Source organism: Cupressus sempervirens, chromosome 7 (genome assembly GCF_028749045.1).
Source record: "Cupressus sempervirens isolate cs-2001-9-10 chromosome 7, ASM2874904v1, whole genome shotgun sequence".
In the NCBI taxonomy this organism is placed as follows: domain Eukaryota; kingdom Viridiplantae; phylum Streptophyta; class Pinopsida; order Cupressales; family Cupressaceae; genus Cupressus; species Cupressus sempervirens.
The window spans coordinates 892,492,871-892,510,293 of NC_143124.1; the positions used below are offsets into that span (position 1 = coordinate 892,492,871).

At 33.7% G+C, this 17,423-nt stretch overlaps 1 protein-coding gene across 1 annotated transcript in view; it reads left to right on the forward strand.

The window, feature by feature from the left end:
* The first annotated feature begins 1,800 nt into the window (after nucleotides 1-1,800).
* The window catches only part of LOC149550369 (Tetratricopeptide repeat (TPR)-like superfamily protein), a 126,282-nt gene continuing 110,659 nt past the window's right edge, over nucleotides 1,801-17,423 (forward strand). The window contains exons 1-4 of the mRNA XM_089793396.1: nucleotides 1,801-2,086; nucleotides 13,144-13,282; nucleotides 13,430-13,548; nucleotides 13,689-13,763. Coding sequence (XP_089649522.1) covers nucleotides 1,940-2,086; nucleotides 13,144-13,282; nucleotides 13,430-13,548; nucleotides 13,689-13,763 — 480 coding nt within the window. The 5' untranslated portion in view covers nucleotides 1,801-1,939. The remainder of the gene's footprint in view (nucleotides 2,087-13,143; nucleotides 13,283-13,429; nucleotides 13,549-13,688; nucleotides 13,764-17,423) is intronic.

The following is a 17,423-nucleotide window of genomic DNA, read 5'->3' on the forward strand; positions in this document are numbered from 1 at the left end:
CAACCACTTCTTAAATTTAAACTTTATAAATTGATGATTGTGTTCTTCCCAATATCTCGACAACCTTTCCTCTTAATCCATATTGTCATTTTGACTCTTTGGATTTGATGTGGGTTTTGTAGTATCTACAAGTTGATCCATTTTGAACCCTACAACTATTGGGCAATGACAATAGTTATCTTTTAGGTAGATTTATGATTAATTCAATGATCGTCACCATTCCATTCTAAGAGTATTCCAACTCAAGTGCACAAAGTGGGTTCTCCAATCAATTATTCATAAGGCACACTACTTAAAGTTTTTGCAAATAGAGAGCAAGGTAAGTGGGTTCAACCTTGAGGGGAACTCCATGATTAAGCATGCTTGAGTTTGGGTAGTGTTGAGATGAGTGACCTTTGGGGAAGGCCCAATGCTTCACCTTTATGAGCATCATCTAGATGCATTGAGTACTAAGTATACCATTCATTCTCATTAAGGTTGGGTTCTTGTGAACTACTACTCATAAAACAATATCACAATAATAAATGTTATTCATTAATAATTCTGACATCTCAAATGAATATCATTACAAGACACTTATATATAACTATATATTCAAAACAATTATTGCAGACAATAAATTTATCTAAAATAAAACAGTTAACACATTCATTTACAAATTGATTGATTTCATTGTCATAACCTTAAAAACCTGAAGTTAATCTATTATGACTTTATCTTAGATCTCGTATAAAGACATCCAAAGTGATCAATTTTCTTGATGAGTTCAAGGGACCTTTTAATGAATGATTTATAAGACACAACATTTGGTGAAAGATTTTGTAAATGGAGTTGCAAGTGAGTTTAACCATAAAGGAAACTATACACTTAAGCGTGCTTGAGGATGTATAAACTATGCACTTAAGTGTGCTTGAGGATGGGTAAACTCTTGTAAAACCCTAAACTTTATAAACATCAATGAGATTCAATTAAGTGTTCCATTTATTAAATATATTTTGAATTGCATATATCTATTTTTGAATTTATTGAAATTTATCTTGAAAAATCTACAATTGTACATCAAGAATTGTCTTTCAAATTTATAATTTAGATCGAACAAATTTTTTCTCTTTAATTAATTACTATCAGTCATATTTTTAACATTTGTAAGTTACTATTTTTAACATTTGTAAATTACTCAATCAATCGATCAAAATTAATATCAAATCATGATTAGCAGTCATTAATGTTAATTGTTATTTCTGTCCTTGCCTCCATCTTTTGGCAGTTCCGCCAAAATTTGGCTGACCAAGGCTCGCCAAATGTCCCTAAGTTGTTGTTACCCTGCATCTCCGTTAGCTATGAATAGAGGGAGAATCTCCAGCTTGACATTATGGTCAAGATCACTATTTGCACAACACTCGTTCTCGAGGTGTTTCAACTTGTTTTTCCTCTTATAAATTTAACAGAGTTCAATTTCTATGTTTGTGGTTTTACAATTACATGTGCAAATATAATTTTTACCAAAACTTTTGGACTAGACAATGAAAAGTCACAGTGAAACAATTTTCAATATTTTATTGATCAACATTAAATTTTTATCTACCATTATCTTTTTACAAATGTTTGGTTAATAATAATATTATATTACTATTATTACTCTCCATATTACTATCGAAAAACTAGAAATATAAATATACACGATCAATCTTGATAGCAATATCACAACACATTCTAATTTAAAAAAAAACCAAACTGATTATTAAGACATTGAGCTGATTATTATTATTATAATACTTTTAATGTTTGTTTTACCTGGAATGTGAAAGGTAGACGATTGCTCCGGGTGAAAATAAAATTCTTTTCTAACCGATTTCCATTATTTTTTGTTCTCGGAGAATCGTTTAAACCCTACCATAGAGCAAAACTCTGGGTTTTCTGAGTTTTGGAGAATGCAATAATGAGCTCAAAGCTTTTGGTAGCAGGGGGCATAGCAGAGAGGCGCGTGCGGCCTCTCTGGGATGCCATTGATACTCGACAGTACAAAAACGCGCTCAAACTTGCCAATACATTATTAACAAAACATCCAGATTCTCCTTATATCTTGGTAAGAACTTTCACTTCTTCCAAACCACAAGTTAACCATTTTTTTAAAGTTAACTTTTAAATATTTTATTTATCTGGTTTGTTCAAATTTTGTTGAGGTATCGATTCTTTTTATTTTGTATAATATTCGTAAGCTATGTACACTCGATTTTGTTACATAATCTTTATAACCGCGTGTTTGTGTTATATTTTGTTTGTAAATTTATTGTGATAATTACTGGATGAGTTTACAGGCTAATGTTATCACTATCCTATTGTTCTGTTACACGGCCATTGGAATAGCTGATAGCTTTCTTGTGACTGATAGATTTGAACTTAAGGAATCATGTTTCACACTGAAGAGTACCGCAACTAATTGCTACACCAAGCCTTTGGATGCTGTATTTATATGTTGGTTTCGGGTTCTACTGAGATTTGACCTGGGGTAATCTGCCGTTGCATTCAAATGCACTAAATAATCATTGCACCACAGCTCTCCCACGTTTCCACCCGAAATATGAGCAGCCTTTTCTTCTTTGGTAGAATTGAACTAGGGTAAGCATGCATCGCACTCAAATGTACCCAGTAATCTTTTAGTCAGGGGGTTTCCACGTGTCCAGGGGTTATTTTTTTCTGTTTGGGAGACTTGAACTTTGGTAATGCCTTAAAAAATCATGTCTCCGTTATCATTATACAACAACTGTTGGACTTGAAAGCTAGAATTTTGCTTCAGTTCTAGTTTTTCAATCTTGCTTGTTTTGAGAGGCTTTTTAACGGGGAGAACATGCAAATGCTCGATGATAATAGACATACATTAACAAGTCTGATTCGTGAGGCTCTTTCAAAGTGCAAAAGAACAAAGAAAACAAAGTCTGAAACAAACTGTTTTTCGATCGATGCGTGATTCAATAAGGAATGCCAAATGGCTAGGAGGACTCTAAGAGAGCTAAAAAAACAAATGTTGACATTGAAGTTTACAAGCAGATTTTAAAGATGAAAAAGTTGATTTTATGGTCACAAGGATAGAGGAGCTAATTTTCTTTAGTAAAAATAACCCTGAACTACTCTGGAGGGAACCTTAACCAAGAAGGAAACAAACTGAAAATAATGTTAGTCACTCAATGGTTTGGTTATCCTGGGAAACTCTATGAACTAGAAGGTGAGGTGGACCCACCACCCTTGTTCAACTATATGAGAAATCTTTTCACCATGGAAGAGGTCGAGATGGGTATTAAGAAGCTGGGTGGTGGTACAGCTAAGGACCTGGTTGAACTTCAAGTAGAGTATCTCAAGTGGGGCGCGAAAACCCTTGCACCACACATTATGAATTTTTTCAATAATATCAGCCAGCATGGGTTGTCTAAATGTTGGACAATCAGCCTTGCAATACCCCTTTTAAGAGTGGTGATGTCAATAACTCCCCCAACTACAGGATAATTATATTTAATCCTCTTTTTGGCAAAATTATTTGGTTGCATGATAGAAAATAGAATCAGGTAATGGGCTGAAGGAAAACATAAACATTGAAAAGGGTAAGCTAGTTTTAGGTCAAAGCACTTCACAATTGATCACTGTATCACTCCGAGGCACTTTATTGAAAAAGGGTGGGAGAAAGAGGATGAGGATTTCCGATTTTTGTTGTTTTGTTGACTTTAGAAAGGCTTTCAACACTATTCCTGCGGACAAGCTTTGCCTCATAATGGAGGAATTGTACCTTTACGGAGCTGTTATTCATAGGATGTACGAAGAGGTAAAAGTCAAAATCAAAACTTCATCCCACATCCTAGAATGTTTTAGGAGCAACATTGGGATTAAACAGGGTTGCCCACTATCACCTACTTTAAGAGTGGTTAAACATGCAAAATGGTGAGGGTATCCAGTTGGGAGAACATTTAATAAGGCTGCCCTCTATGCAGACAACCTCATTTTGATTACCAAATCTGCACATGGTCTGCAAGCACACTTTTGAGCAAGCGTTGAGTGCTTTTGCACAATGGTGGGAATGCAGGTCAATATCAGCAAGACTAAAGTAATGGTTTTCTCTAATAGTAAAAAACATCAGCATAAGTTTTCTTTTGAAGGAAATATTCTTGTGGAAGTTGGGGGGTACAAATATCTTGGCTTTGACTTCAACAAAAATTTAAATTGGGATGGCAGCAGAAAGAAAAAAATGTTAGGAGGATGGAAGACATTCTATGCAGTCCAAAATCGGTGTCGTGAGGTAGAGGTTTGGGATTGGAAAACTACTCAAACTCTGTTTGGTCTCTTAATTTTGCCGGTTGTTCTTTATGGGCAGCAGCACTTTGGCCTCATAATGGGAGCAAATCGAGGGAATCCAAATGCGTTTGATCACAAGCAAGTTTAAAATCAAAAGCACTACCCTATATGATATAATGCTTAGTGAAATGGGGATTGCCCAATTGAGGCTTTTGCTATGGTATGTCTCATAAGCTATCTATGAAGAACAGAAAAAATGGAATAAGGTAGATGGCTTAGATGGCCTATAAAGTTGTCTTTAATAATATATTGTGCAATTGTAAAACAATGTGGATGCAACAAAACATAAAGCGGATGAGTAAATGGAATATACATTTTCATATGTGCCCCACAAATAACAAGGAATCAAAGGTCTTTTTAATGAAGAAATTTTACAAGAGAAATTGGTGAAATGTGCTTGGAAGGAAGAAATCATATTATATCAATGAGGTCAATCCCACATGTGATCAACTTCAAAATGTGCACCCATGGGCTAACATTTCTTGGAGAGCTAAAAATCTTATTGCCTAGTTGAGAACTAATTCTCATCAACTTTGTGGGACCAGGCGTTGGAAGAAGGTAAAAGATTCTTGGGAATAGAGAGTTTCCACATTTTGCAACTTCTCGGACTGCGGAAATTGAACTACACTTTATTTTAGAATGTGATGCATATAAGGACAACATGGACAAATTTGCAGTCATTTTATGTGATTACTCTTGACATAATTTATTCAGCAAGGAGTGCATTGAGAAGGAGTGCTCATCGTCAATTTGCACAAGAAAAGAACTGGGTTACCAAAGTTGGTTTAATTTGACAAGCTGTCCCATAGGCTATGTTTTAGCCTTGTGGACGTTCAAAATTATCTATCTTTGTAGCATACGAGAAGGTTTTGGTATAACTGTTACTATATATATGGTTTTAATGTATGCTACAAAGCAAAATTGAAAAGGGGTCTGCGCTAATTTGCATTCTGTATTTATGCGTTGCAAGTTTGGGCCATTTTTTATGTGTGGATTTCACTTTTGAATGTATTCAGTTGAGCTTGGGTTTTTGTTACATCATCCTAGTTTTATTACAAATTTACGACAAAACTTTCCCTTATGTTTACTAGGGCTGTGGAGTTGCTTTATTGTGGTGAGAGAGGATCGATCCTTGTCAGTACTGTTACACTGCAACCACAATCCTATGGACAGCTGAAAAAACCTGTGAACTGATGTTTTCTGTTGCTGTTCCCTAGTAGGATGCATGATTTATCCACCATTATGCATGCACTAACAAACAAAAGAAAAAAGAAGCGATAACTTTAATAGGAAAAACAGAAGGTAAAATCTTTACTGCACTTAAAAATATATCTATCACCACTATCTGTGTTAATTATCCCATTAAACTTTAGCTTTGCAACTGTACTATTCATCAATGACAATGTTTTATCTGTTGTTACTATCTACTTATACGATTCCAAGAACTTATAACCCTGCATTTGTAGTGTGCACTTCTAGTCCTGTTATAGCCATAATTGTCGCATATTTAATATAGTTCAGGCTTAAACTGAATTGATCAAGACATATCGATTCCAACTAGGCCATTCTGTAATTCAAAGGAGAGTTATACATTCACCAAACATATTAAGCAGTCTTACTATATATGATTCTTAATGTCCATGCTACCCTTATTACCATTTCGGTTGGAGAAGAAGAAGATTAGAATGTAACCAAGTTGCTTTGATAACAATCACAATAGGTTCCCTCAAAGTTTACAGATCCAAGCCCTTATCCTGCCTTAGGACTATGCCCTCAAGGTTTTTAGGGACGCTGATCCCCACCCTATTTTGGGAATCAACCTATTGGCTGGATTTAGACAGGCCTGTTCTTTGAAATACCTCGGTCCCTCCTTCTTGAGGTGCTAAGTAGTTACGGATCTAAGCATGAATACACACACATATATTAATATCTCATGTATTACCACTATATGTATAAAATGATAAGACATACATATAATTCTGAATTTATTATTATTAACCTACATATATTTTGAATTTATTATTACTAACCTATATATATTTAATATAATATTAATATATATGTTTACACATTTATGATCTTACTATATATGTATATCCTTTGTACTATGATTATATATATTCTCACACACAGACACACACACACACACATATATTACATATATAAATTGTAACTGATATGTAATTGTAGTACTATGATTATTAAATATATGTATAACATATATTCACACAAATATAATACAGTATATAAAGATCTTTGATTCTAATAGAATGTAGATATAATATTCTGCAATTTAGCATTGATTCATAGATAAGTTATATCAATATGCTGTCTGAGATGCTTGCCAGCCAAATAATATAATATGCATTCTCTTTTAATATACAAAAATGATAAATATAATATTTCTTATTTGTTTCCTGGCAATGCTGAATGTATCTCATAAGTCTTTTGGAATAGACTATACCAAATATACTATTTATCCCCTATTCCTTGATTTCACGAGAAGGATCCATGACCTCCTTTAGACAATCTTTAGACAATCCAATCACACCTTTTCTTAACTGCTATTCAAATCACATATGTATGTTTGACCACTGCCTTATGATAACTGTTGTTGGTAATTAACTTCTGAATCACATCATTTTGTGATTTATGCAAATCACTCTTTGCTATGTCATTGACTTTTAATATATGTTTGACATCCAGATTTTAAGAGCTGTGATATAAGGATAGCCAATAATATCTGTTCTCATAATATGTTACAAATTTACTGAGCATTGATTAACTTGGCTTGCTGAGCAATTAATTAATAATTTCTTCCAAACAATAAGAATAGACACTCTCACTTCTTCATGCTATTTCTGTATAATGATATTGTTATCGACAACCTTCATTATCATATGCACTAATCTAATATAATCGCTCATGTTTGGAATCGCTTTTTATGCTTCTTTGATTTGAGGATGATTATTGTAATCTTTGGCGATCTGTGTTTGTATTAGTTAAGAAACCAATCCAATCATCATTGATATTATTTATATTTTAATATTATATTGTTTTTATTATTAAATTCTATTTTGAGAAAGGGGACATTATAGCATCTTTATTACATGGTAGATGACTTGATAAAACTGAACTGATGCAAAATAATCTCGATCCTCTTGAGATCCCCAATCAGGCCAAGATTGTGGATTTTGCCACCTATACGGGGGAGCAATTGAGGTTAACACTGTACTTAAAGTCAACCACCTTAGTCCACCTGACATTCACATAGATATCAGAGTATCAAAAGCTGAGGGAATGAAGAGAGCATAGAAGGATGATAATCCCAAGAATCTTCTTAGAATAGAGCATTATCGATTGCCTTTATTTACTTTAAAGAAAAGCCTCTTTTTAATAAGCTTGGCCCTTTTTTTGTAGTGTCCCAAATTATGGACCCTTTCCCAACGAGATTATTTCTTGGGATATCCATCTCATGGGTCCCTCTGAAATATTTTACATTTTAAATTCTAGCCCAAGTTTGTACAGGATTTTTTCACCATCTCCTATACAACTTGGCAGCTAAAGCTTGGCAATTAAGTTTTGATTGTTGCAGTCCAATTCTCCAACATTCTTCGATTTACATACAATGTTCCAATTTACGAGGCTTCACTTATTTCTATCTAGCTTCCACACCCAAAGAAACTTTATATAAAGAGCATCAAAGTCTCTAAGAAAACTTTTGGGGCAGCCAAAATTAAGAACCTATAAATAGGTAAAGCAAAGCTTGGAGGATGGCTTTTAAGAGAATTAGCTGATTAGCAAAAGATAAGTACTCTTTCACTAATTTCTTCTAAGACATTCAGCTGAGACAGGAATCTCTAGATGCTCATCAAGCAAAGACCAAATTTGAAAATGAAATATGTTTGCTATCCTTCTTTAATACAAGCACCCATGTTGAAGAAAAAGGTTTTAGACTTTGCCTCATTGATCAATTGACTTGAAGCCACTATGTAAATATTCTATTCTTTTAGAGAAAACAACTTCTTCTCCTTTAGCCATCCTCTTCAAGGCAGTGTTCTCAACAAATTGCAGAGGAGTCTGGGTAATTGAGTTCTGAGCCCAAGACTATTGCTGCAAAAATGCACTCAACTGAAAACTCCTTAGCAATTTGCCTAGTCTTTTAGCCATTAATATGAACAAGTAGAGAGAAGAGGATCTCCTTTTTTGAGTCCATTGGATGTCGAAAAAAGAAGAGAGAGAATGCCATTGATAATAACTGCAAAAGTTGCTGAAGTCGAACAACTCATAAGCCACTCGATCCAATATGCAGAAAACCTGAAAGTGTGTGGAATGTTCCGAAGAAAAGGTCATCCAACCCTATCATAAGCCTTTGACATATCCAGTTTAATGAAATATAGCCTTCTTCCCTGATGATGGCGTAGAGTGAATGGCTTCTGCAGCCACAGTAACACCATCTAAAATATGAGAACCTTTGACATATCCAGCTTCAATAGGGGATATTATAATCGTTGAAACTTTCAACCACTTTGCAATAATTTTGTTAATTTTATAAGTGACCTCATAGAGAGGAATGGGACAAAATGATTCCAACAAAGAGGAATTTCTTAATTTTGTGAGTCAAGATAAGAAAAGGGAAGACGTTTCCTAACTGATTATCATTAAGAGTCACTCTGATAATTACATATGACAAGATAAACATGGTGACATCCTTCCATAACTTGGTTACAAAATTTGAATCCAGTTTCATATAACTGCCATTTTCTTTATCTCTCTGTTAACATGATAGTGTCAGTCAGAATTCAAGGACACATCAACTGGCAAACTGTATGCATATGTGTGCATGTATGCATACCAGTTCACCATGTGAACTGATACACACACACAGAGACATATACATGGACAAATTATCCTGCCATAAACTTCTTTTGAGATCATCCTTGTAATAATGTGATCAAATCAAGTATGAAAATCTGATTATAGCTTTCTCCTAGACCGGACTACTTATCCCGGATCATTATCAATCTTGTGTGCTTCAGTATGGATTGAGTGAATGATCCACTTCACATAACAGATTGGAGGCTGTAGATTATTGCTTAGTATGCTCGATAATCGTACGGCTTATTATAATTCATTTGGTGTCTAATTACACCCGATAAACACTTGAATTTTTTGGTTAATTAATTAAAGTCTTTGTGCCTCTTCAATGAGACTTATAACTGAAGAGACACAACTGCAATTAACATGCCTCTTGGTTGCCATATCTATAATGACGGATCATAAGAGAAAAGACATCAAAACAAATAAATATGTTTTCTCTCCAGATCGGTAATTGCAGAACTGTCCATTACATAATAGACACTCAGATTTATATCTCTGATAACTGAAGCACTTGTGATTTTATCTGCAAGACAATACAAACAAGTTAGGATTTTGTTCTTCATATTGTCAAATCCATATCAGTCTGACAGTTTGATCATAGGTTTAATAACATTTACACTCTCTATGAGATCTACAATACATGATATGTGGTACAATTTGTTACGTTTGGTGATATCTACATCATCACTTATCAGGATGCCTATTCTAGCAGAGGTGTTAGATTACAGCATTGGGTAAACAGTTGCAATGACTCTACATGGTCCCTTTCTGTAACTAATGATAAAAGGTCTCACCTGTATACCACAAATGTTAGATTTCCTGGATCTGCTGCAAATGTATTAAGCACTACCTTATTAGGTATGTGTGTTCCAAATGCAACATCCTCTTAGATTTATATATGTAGAGAATAGGCCGTGAATAGACATGTCCCTTCATGGGACATGTCTATTCATTAATCAGATAATTAATAATAACAAATTTAATCTTATCTATCTATCTATCAATCTATAGGTATGTATATAATATTAAAATTTTCTCATTTAACAATGAAGAACACACACATATATATATAAATTATATCTCATATATAATTATATATAGGTTTATCCGACTGAACCTATCAAACATCAATACTCCCTCTTAGCTTAGAAGGATAAACACATAAGAATAAATATTACTTTAACATAATATTACAAATAACAATTTTAAGGATATCTCATTTGATATCTCAAGAGAATATTCATCAAGTACCCAAATAAGGTTTGATATCACATTTGATATCAAGAGTATTGGTCTTCCAGAATATCGACATATGATATTCATCAAGTACCCAAATAAGGTTTGATATCACATTTGATATCAAGAGTATTGGCCTCCCAAAATGTTGAGATGCAAGACATTCACCACATACTCAATTTGTTTGATCTCATTATACAAGTTATTGTAAGATTGTCACCTTACAATGACTTCTGCAAATACAAGTGACATCATTTGGAGGTCATCACTTCCTTATGATGTACATAGGGGGTAGGCCCATTAAAATCACATAGCCACGAGGTATATTCATGAATCGGTGTCCTCTTGACTGCCACAATTAATTGATCTCTAGAGAATACATCTCAACATGGTTTACTCCCTTTGAATCAATAAGACCGAGACCACCGAAGGTTGACTGAATCACATCCTCTATTTGCTCCCTCTCATTCAAGGTTGCATCTAATGAAATGTCAGGCTCCCTTTGAATCTCAATCTCCCCCATCTTGCAAAAACTTTCTCGGAGGAAAAGATCAAGGCAAATAGCTCTTATAGTACATATTGAAAATTACAAATAAAAGATTAACTACAATAAAATTATTACTTAATAGAAATACTTATCTCATTATCTTGAGTATGAGCTTATTCATTCAATTGAAATCTCCTTTATTCCAAAACCAATCAGTCCTTTTTTTTACTTTTATCTTGAAAATAATCTCTCTTTGAAGGTGACATACCATATAATTTTTGTTTTAATAAACAAATTACATTTCCTTATAAAAATTGCAACTCTTTGTTTATAAATTGGCCACAACCTTACATTTTATTTATATAAACAGATTGGAAACCTTTCTTGGAGCGGTACATAGTGAACTCTTATATTAGTAAGCCTCTATGTGGGGTCCAATGACTAATTATTAGTGAGGGCCACCCTTGGCCACATCGGCAATCTGCCCATTCAAAGGAGTCTCCAATACCCAACTTCGTATCCACATACTTTTCTCATAATTGGAATAGTGATGGGATATGTGTCTATCTACGCTTACCGCTTAGACGCTTGAGCCCATCCTTTGTGGATTTTATTCTATGTATGCACTTATAGGTTGTGCGAGACCGATATTCCTTACCCCACATCACGTTTGCATCAAGGGATTGTTATCTTGATTATCGCAGGTGGTGTATGCAGTGATTGCCAGGGATTTCCCAGTTACCTTTTGTCTTGTTCCTACTTCATTTGAAATCATTCACTTTTCTAATAGACAATTACCTCTCTGAAACCTATTTTCTTTTATATTGTCTTTCATAACATTTGAAATATGAATTGAATAGGAATAAGTGTCTTTTTGATCCCTCCAATCTTCAGTTGACATTTCCTTACAACTTCATTTTAGAAAATATAAATCTTTATGTGAAAACTATTTGGAACAATTTCATAGTCATTAAGTGTCATGGAATATTTGCTTCTCAAACTGTGGTCATCTGGTAAGCATTTCTTTGTGACTTATTCATGGCGATCATCTCTTGATTGATTATTAAATTCTGTGATTCCAAAGATCCCATAGCTTGTGTCATGAATGTTGATTATTGGTTGCGATTCACATGAAGGAAACATGTTTGAAGAGAAATCGATTATCATTCGGTTCAATAATTTATCGATGCAATGAATTTTAATTCCAATCTTTACTTGTTGAGTATTGTTATTGCAGATGTCTCAGTATTAACACGCCTGGGACAATCACATATAATTGTTAGCGGTTCACGAAATATATATTTAGTGAGAAACACCAATTGCTGCAGCACATTTTCTAGGAATTACCATCTTAGAATATTAGTATTGATAGCAATTATATTGGAATTCATCAGCAGTGACATACACATGATTATATTCATTTAGCTTCTATGTCAATAGTGATCAATCCTCCACGTAGATTTACTTCTAGTCCGCTTTTCTGAATGTGTATGCAGATTATAATGTTCAATCTCTTTTTACACTGGCAGTTCAGCGCTGATACCATGTTAGATTTTCCAGATCTGCTGCAAATGTATTAAACACTACCTTATTAGGTATGTGTGTTCCAAATGCACCATCGTCTTAGATTTATATATATAAAGAATAGGCCATGAATAGACATGTCCCTTCATGGGACATGTCTATTCATTAATCAGATAATTAATAATAATAACAAATTTAATCTCATATATATATGTATGTATGTATGTATATTATATTAATTTTTTCTCATATAACAATGACCTTATATCTCAATATAAAGAACACACACATATATATAAATTATATCTTATATATAATTATATATAGGTCTATCCGACTGAAGCTATCAAATATCAACAACAAAGACTAATCCTTTTAAGTTGTTGCTTATTTTCGCATTCTGTTATGATTGCGGACAAACATGCTTTTATTTTTGTTTGTTCATCTACTTTGTTTGTTATTTAACGATTTGACTTGCTGTACTTCTTTAGTCATTGCTGACTGTACCATCTAATTTCATTGATCATTCTAGTTAGTCATTCACATTTAAATAACCTATATCAATTAATGATTAATCGTTATGGTTTGACTTCTTTATAATGGAATAATTAAATTTCAACCTGTAGAGGATCTAATCAATTGCCATTTCTATTTTTTATCCTCTGCAACTACAGGCTCTTAAGGCTTTGGTTTTAGAGAGGATGGGAAAGCCAGAGGAATCATTGCCTCTCTGCTTAAATGCTAAGGATGCTGGTCCTGTTGATGATCTTACTCTCAGTACGCTGCAGATAGTATTTCAACGGCTTGATCGTTGTATGTGCTATGTGCATATTTTATTATGATTTGCATTTCATGTTGCTCTTCTTGTTTTAATGTTTTAATTTTTATCTATCTGTTGGGAATTTCATTTCTTTCTTTTATTGAAATTGTATTTGTTAATTTTATGTTTTGCGGATGTAGTGGACCTTGCAACCTCTTGCTATGAGCATGCCTGTGCAAAGTTGCAAAACAACTTAGAATTAATGATGGGTCTCTTTAATTGTTATGTACGCGAGTATTCATATGTGAAACAACAACAGGTAAAACGATGTGCTGACAATTTACTCCTAATAATATCATCTCATTTTATTATTATTTTGTGTTAATTTTTTAACTGCAAAACTCTGAATGAATGCTGAATTCTTGTACAATGGCAACTAAATTTTAATTCTACTGGCAGACAGCTATGAAAATGTACAAGCTTGTTGGTGAGGAGAGATTCTTGCTGTGGGCTGTTTGCAGTATTCAACTGCAGGTGTTTTATCTTTCAATAAATCACATCTTTTTTACTTTTATTTATTTTTAATGGAATTGTGTATTGCATAGCATGAAATGCAATATAGAAAAAGCTATTTTCGACCAATATTGAACCTGCATTGATATTCTTTAGATTTTCATTCAACAAGGAAAGTTTTTTGGTTTTTGAAAGAGTCACATGTACAATATAGTTCATATGTTTATCTTGCCTTCCGATAGTAGTGAATGCATTTTATTTAGAGTTGTGTGGTCATGGATGTGGATACGATTATTTTTCAAGGCCTCTTCATATGGATACAACTTTGTTTGCAAGGCATCCTATTAGGGATACCATTCAATGTAGCATTTAAAAACACACAGATATTTATTAATCAAAATTAGAACTTATTTAGATTAAAAAAGAACTTTCAAACTAAAATGAACTACATGCAAATTAAGAAATAAAATTATTGAACTTACCTAAAGTGTAAATTCTAATAAAGTAATAGATACAGCTAAAAATTAATAATAAAATTTTATATTAATAGATAACCATGTATTAAGCTGACTATCAATATCTATATATATATTTTGCGAGCACAATGACCCAGCTGGGGTTGATCCTCGGTGACGGCCTTAGAAACTGTGTGTTTAAACGTGCTGTAATGGGTTGCCCCTTACTACCAGTAACATTAAACTTAATAAAATAGATAAATAATATAAATTTAAAACATAAAATTGAAAATAGATATTGTGTTCAAGGGGGAGTTAAATCCACTAAGACAAAAAGCTACTCAACCAAGTGGCTCTGTCCTTCACTTCACTCTGACAAATGGAACTTTGATGGACCTTCAAGAGGGAATTTGTGTTCCTTAGGTACAAGGTGCGACATCTGGGATCATTGAGGCCAATTGGTCAAGACAACCTCAAAGAAACTAGCATGGGGGATCAACATTGAAGTGGAGATTAGGGCTTTGATTTTGGGCCTCCAACTTGCATTTTGAGTCGTAGTCAAGAATGTGCAAATTGAAGGTGATTCTGTGGTCTAATTCTTGCTATTCAAATTAAAGCTGCACACAGTTAGAAGTAAAACGACATCTTTAAATTCTTTGAATTGATATTCTTATGGATATTGTTTTGAGAACATTTGACGAATTTAATAATGTAAAATCCTTAAAGGCAAGGAGTAAAATGAATGGCTGGACATGCTTAAAAAATGGGATACTATTGACTGACACAATCTAGTTTCCAAGATGATGGGGACCCATTTCTTCATTTTCTATGGATTAAGGGGGTAAAGTTAGGGAAATGGTTTCATAACAATATCTCAACTTTGCTCTAATAACTTTATTTTGTAAGGACGACTTCGATGCTATTACTATTTCATAAGTGGCCACCTATATGTTGAAAAGTGTTTTTTTGAACATTTTTAATTCAAATTAAAGAGGTCCAAGAAGCATCCATTTGCTATTGCAATCACATCCTTTAAGTGGAGCCTGAGGATTTGTGTTTGCCTTCTAATTTGAAAATGAAAACCTTTGGTGTTTTGAAAGTTGGAGGACAAAATTTTCTTGGTTATTATGTTGGTATCTAAGGTGTCCCAACCTTTGTAAGTTCCTAGCATAAATTAGTTTTTTGTATTTATTTATTTGCCTATGGTGTAATTCTCTATGCACTTATTAGTTAGTCATATTGTGTGAGTTAGCATATTGACTTGTAAGTTTTTGTCCTCACATGAGGAAGTAAGCGTCCCTTTTGTTTTGGCATTATTCCAGCCACATTTCAGCATCTTGTGTAGCGTGTAAGAGGATTCTCTTAATGACTTGTGCCAAATGACAGATCCTATAACGACGAATGGCAGTTCTTATGACATGTAATAGCTACGATTAGAGAGGAATATTATGACATGTTATGACACATATGGCAAGCATAATGAAGCATCTTTGCATAGAGACTTTGGCGTCCAAGTTGGGTTATGAGAGGCTGTAAGAGAATCAACTATTTTTATTCAGTAATGAAAAATTCTCTTGTAGCTGTAAGTTAATGACATATTCTATGCAATTGCAAGTCAAGTAGCCTATTTTAGCTGATTCTGGGTTTCCAGGTTGGGGAGGGAAAGTTCAAATGTTATGACAACTCTAAGGAGTGTAAGGAAATATTGTAGAAGTGTCTTTTTGCATGTAAAATGTGTGGGAAAGTGGGCCCTGTGTATTTGGATGTGCATTCTTCTTCCTTCCTATAGAGGCTTTGGGGAGGCTTGTATTTGTTATAAATAAGGTTCTTGAGGAGTGGTCTTCAATAGGTTGATATGTAGGTATTGCTATGTTGCCGAAATTGTTCTAAAATTGTCAATTGGTGAACTCCCTGAAAAGTGTAACCCTGCAAGTGTATTAACCTTAATTGTTTATAGATAGACAAATTGGGTTGTGCTTTAGAGTGTGGGGTTATGTTTCAAAAGGGTTTTGCCCGTGTAAATTGGTGTTATGGTATAATTTTGAATTTTCTATGTTCATTTATTTTCTTTAAATAATTGTTAAAGGATTAAAAATTTGCTCTATCTCTCAGTTTGGTGTAGGAAGTGTCTTTACATGCCTTGCTTCTTTTCATTCCATTTGGGATTGAGGGACAAAAACTCTTTAGTTGTGTTACCTTTGAGAGTTCTTGGCGATATGTATTTGACATCATTGACCAGAGATAATTTCTATCCCTTTGGTAGTTAATAAGAACATATCAGAATTTGTGGTGATACCTTTCTTACATAACATCAAAATAAGCCACATTTCTATTCATATATCTTTCCTTAGAAATATTGCTACTATACCACACACTCCTTTGTGGCAAATGTAACAATTGAGTGTAAGTCATATATACAAGAAGTATATTACAATTGAATTAAAAAAAATCCAATCTCAAAACCCAGAGGACCAAATTGGGGACATTACAACAAAACACCTTCTTTTTGAAAGCAAATCTTTTAGAGATAGTAAATGAGTACAACTATACAAATATCTTGGAACTGATTTTCACAACAAATTCTGTTGGGAAACTATTAGAATAATCTTTATGTTTCTTTTTAATGCTCATTATTGTAGCTTATTGTAAATATTAGAATGTTTCTAATATTTAGGTGTAGTCTAGAATAGAATGTTTCTATTCTATTCGACTCTCCTTTTGTATATATAGATCATTTTGATCTCTGTTCAATCAATGAAGTATTCTGCCATTTACGTTTGTAACATGGTATCAGAGCTAGAGTAATTTTTTTGAAAAAATTATAATTTCTTTATTGAAATTATCTGTTTTGTTTTTTCAAGATTTCTCTCTGAAAATTGCGATTTCTTTTGTTGCGTTTGGTTCGACTTTGAAATCCGTGGCACATCTTGGTCTTTCCTTGGAGAAATTGCGGGTATTCCTCCCTTGCAAAATCGCGGGTTTTTTTCTCTGAGATTCACGGCCTCCTTGTGGTCAATTTGTCTACTAATAGTGGTTCAAATCACATCTAAAAGTCAGGTCTGCAAATTGTCTACAAAATTGCGGTTTTGTTGGGCGTTTTCTCCTTCAACCAGCAATCTCGGCCATTTGAGGAGTCACATCTCTACTTTTTTAGGGTGGTATCTGCTCCTAGATGAACTCTGCAACAAAAAATTGTCCTTTTCTTTCCAAGAAATTGCCATTTTTT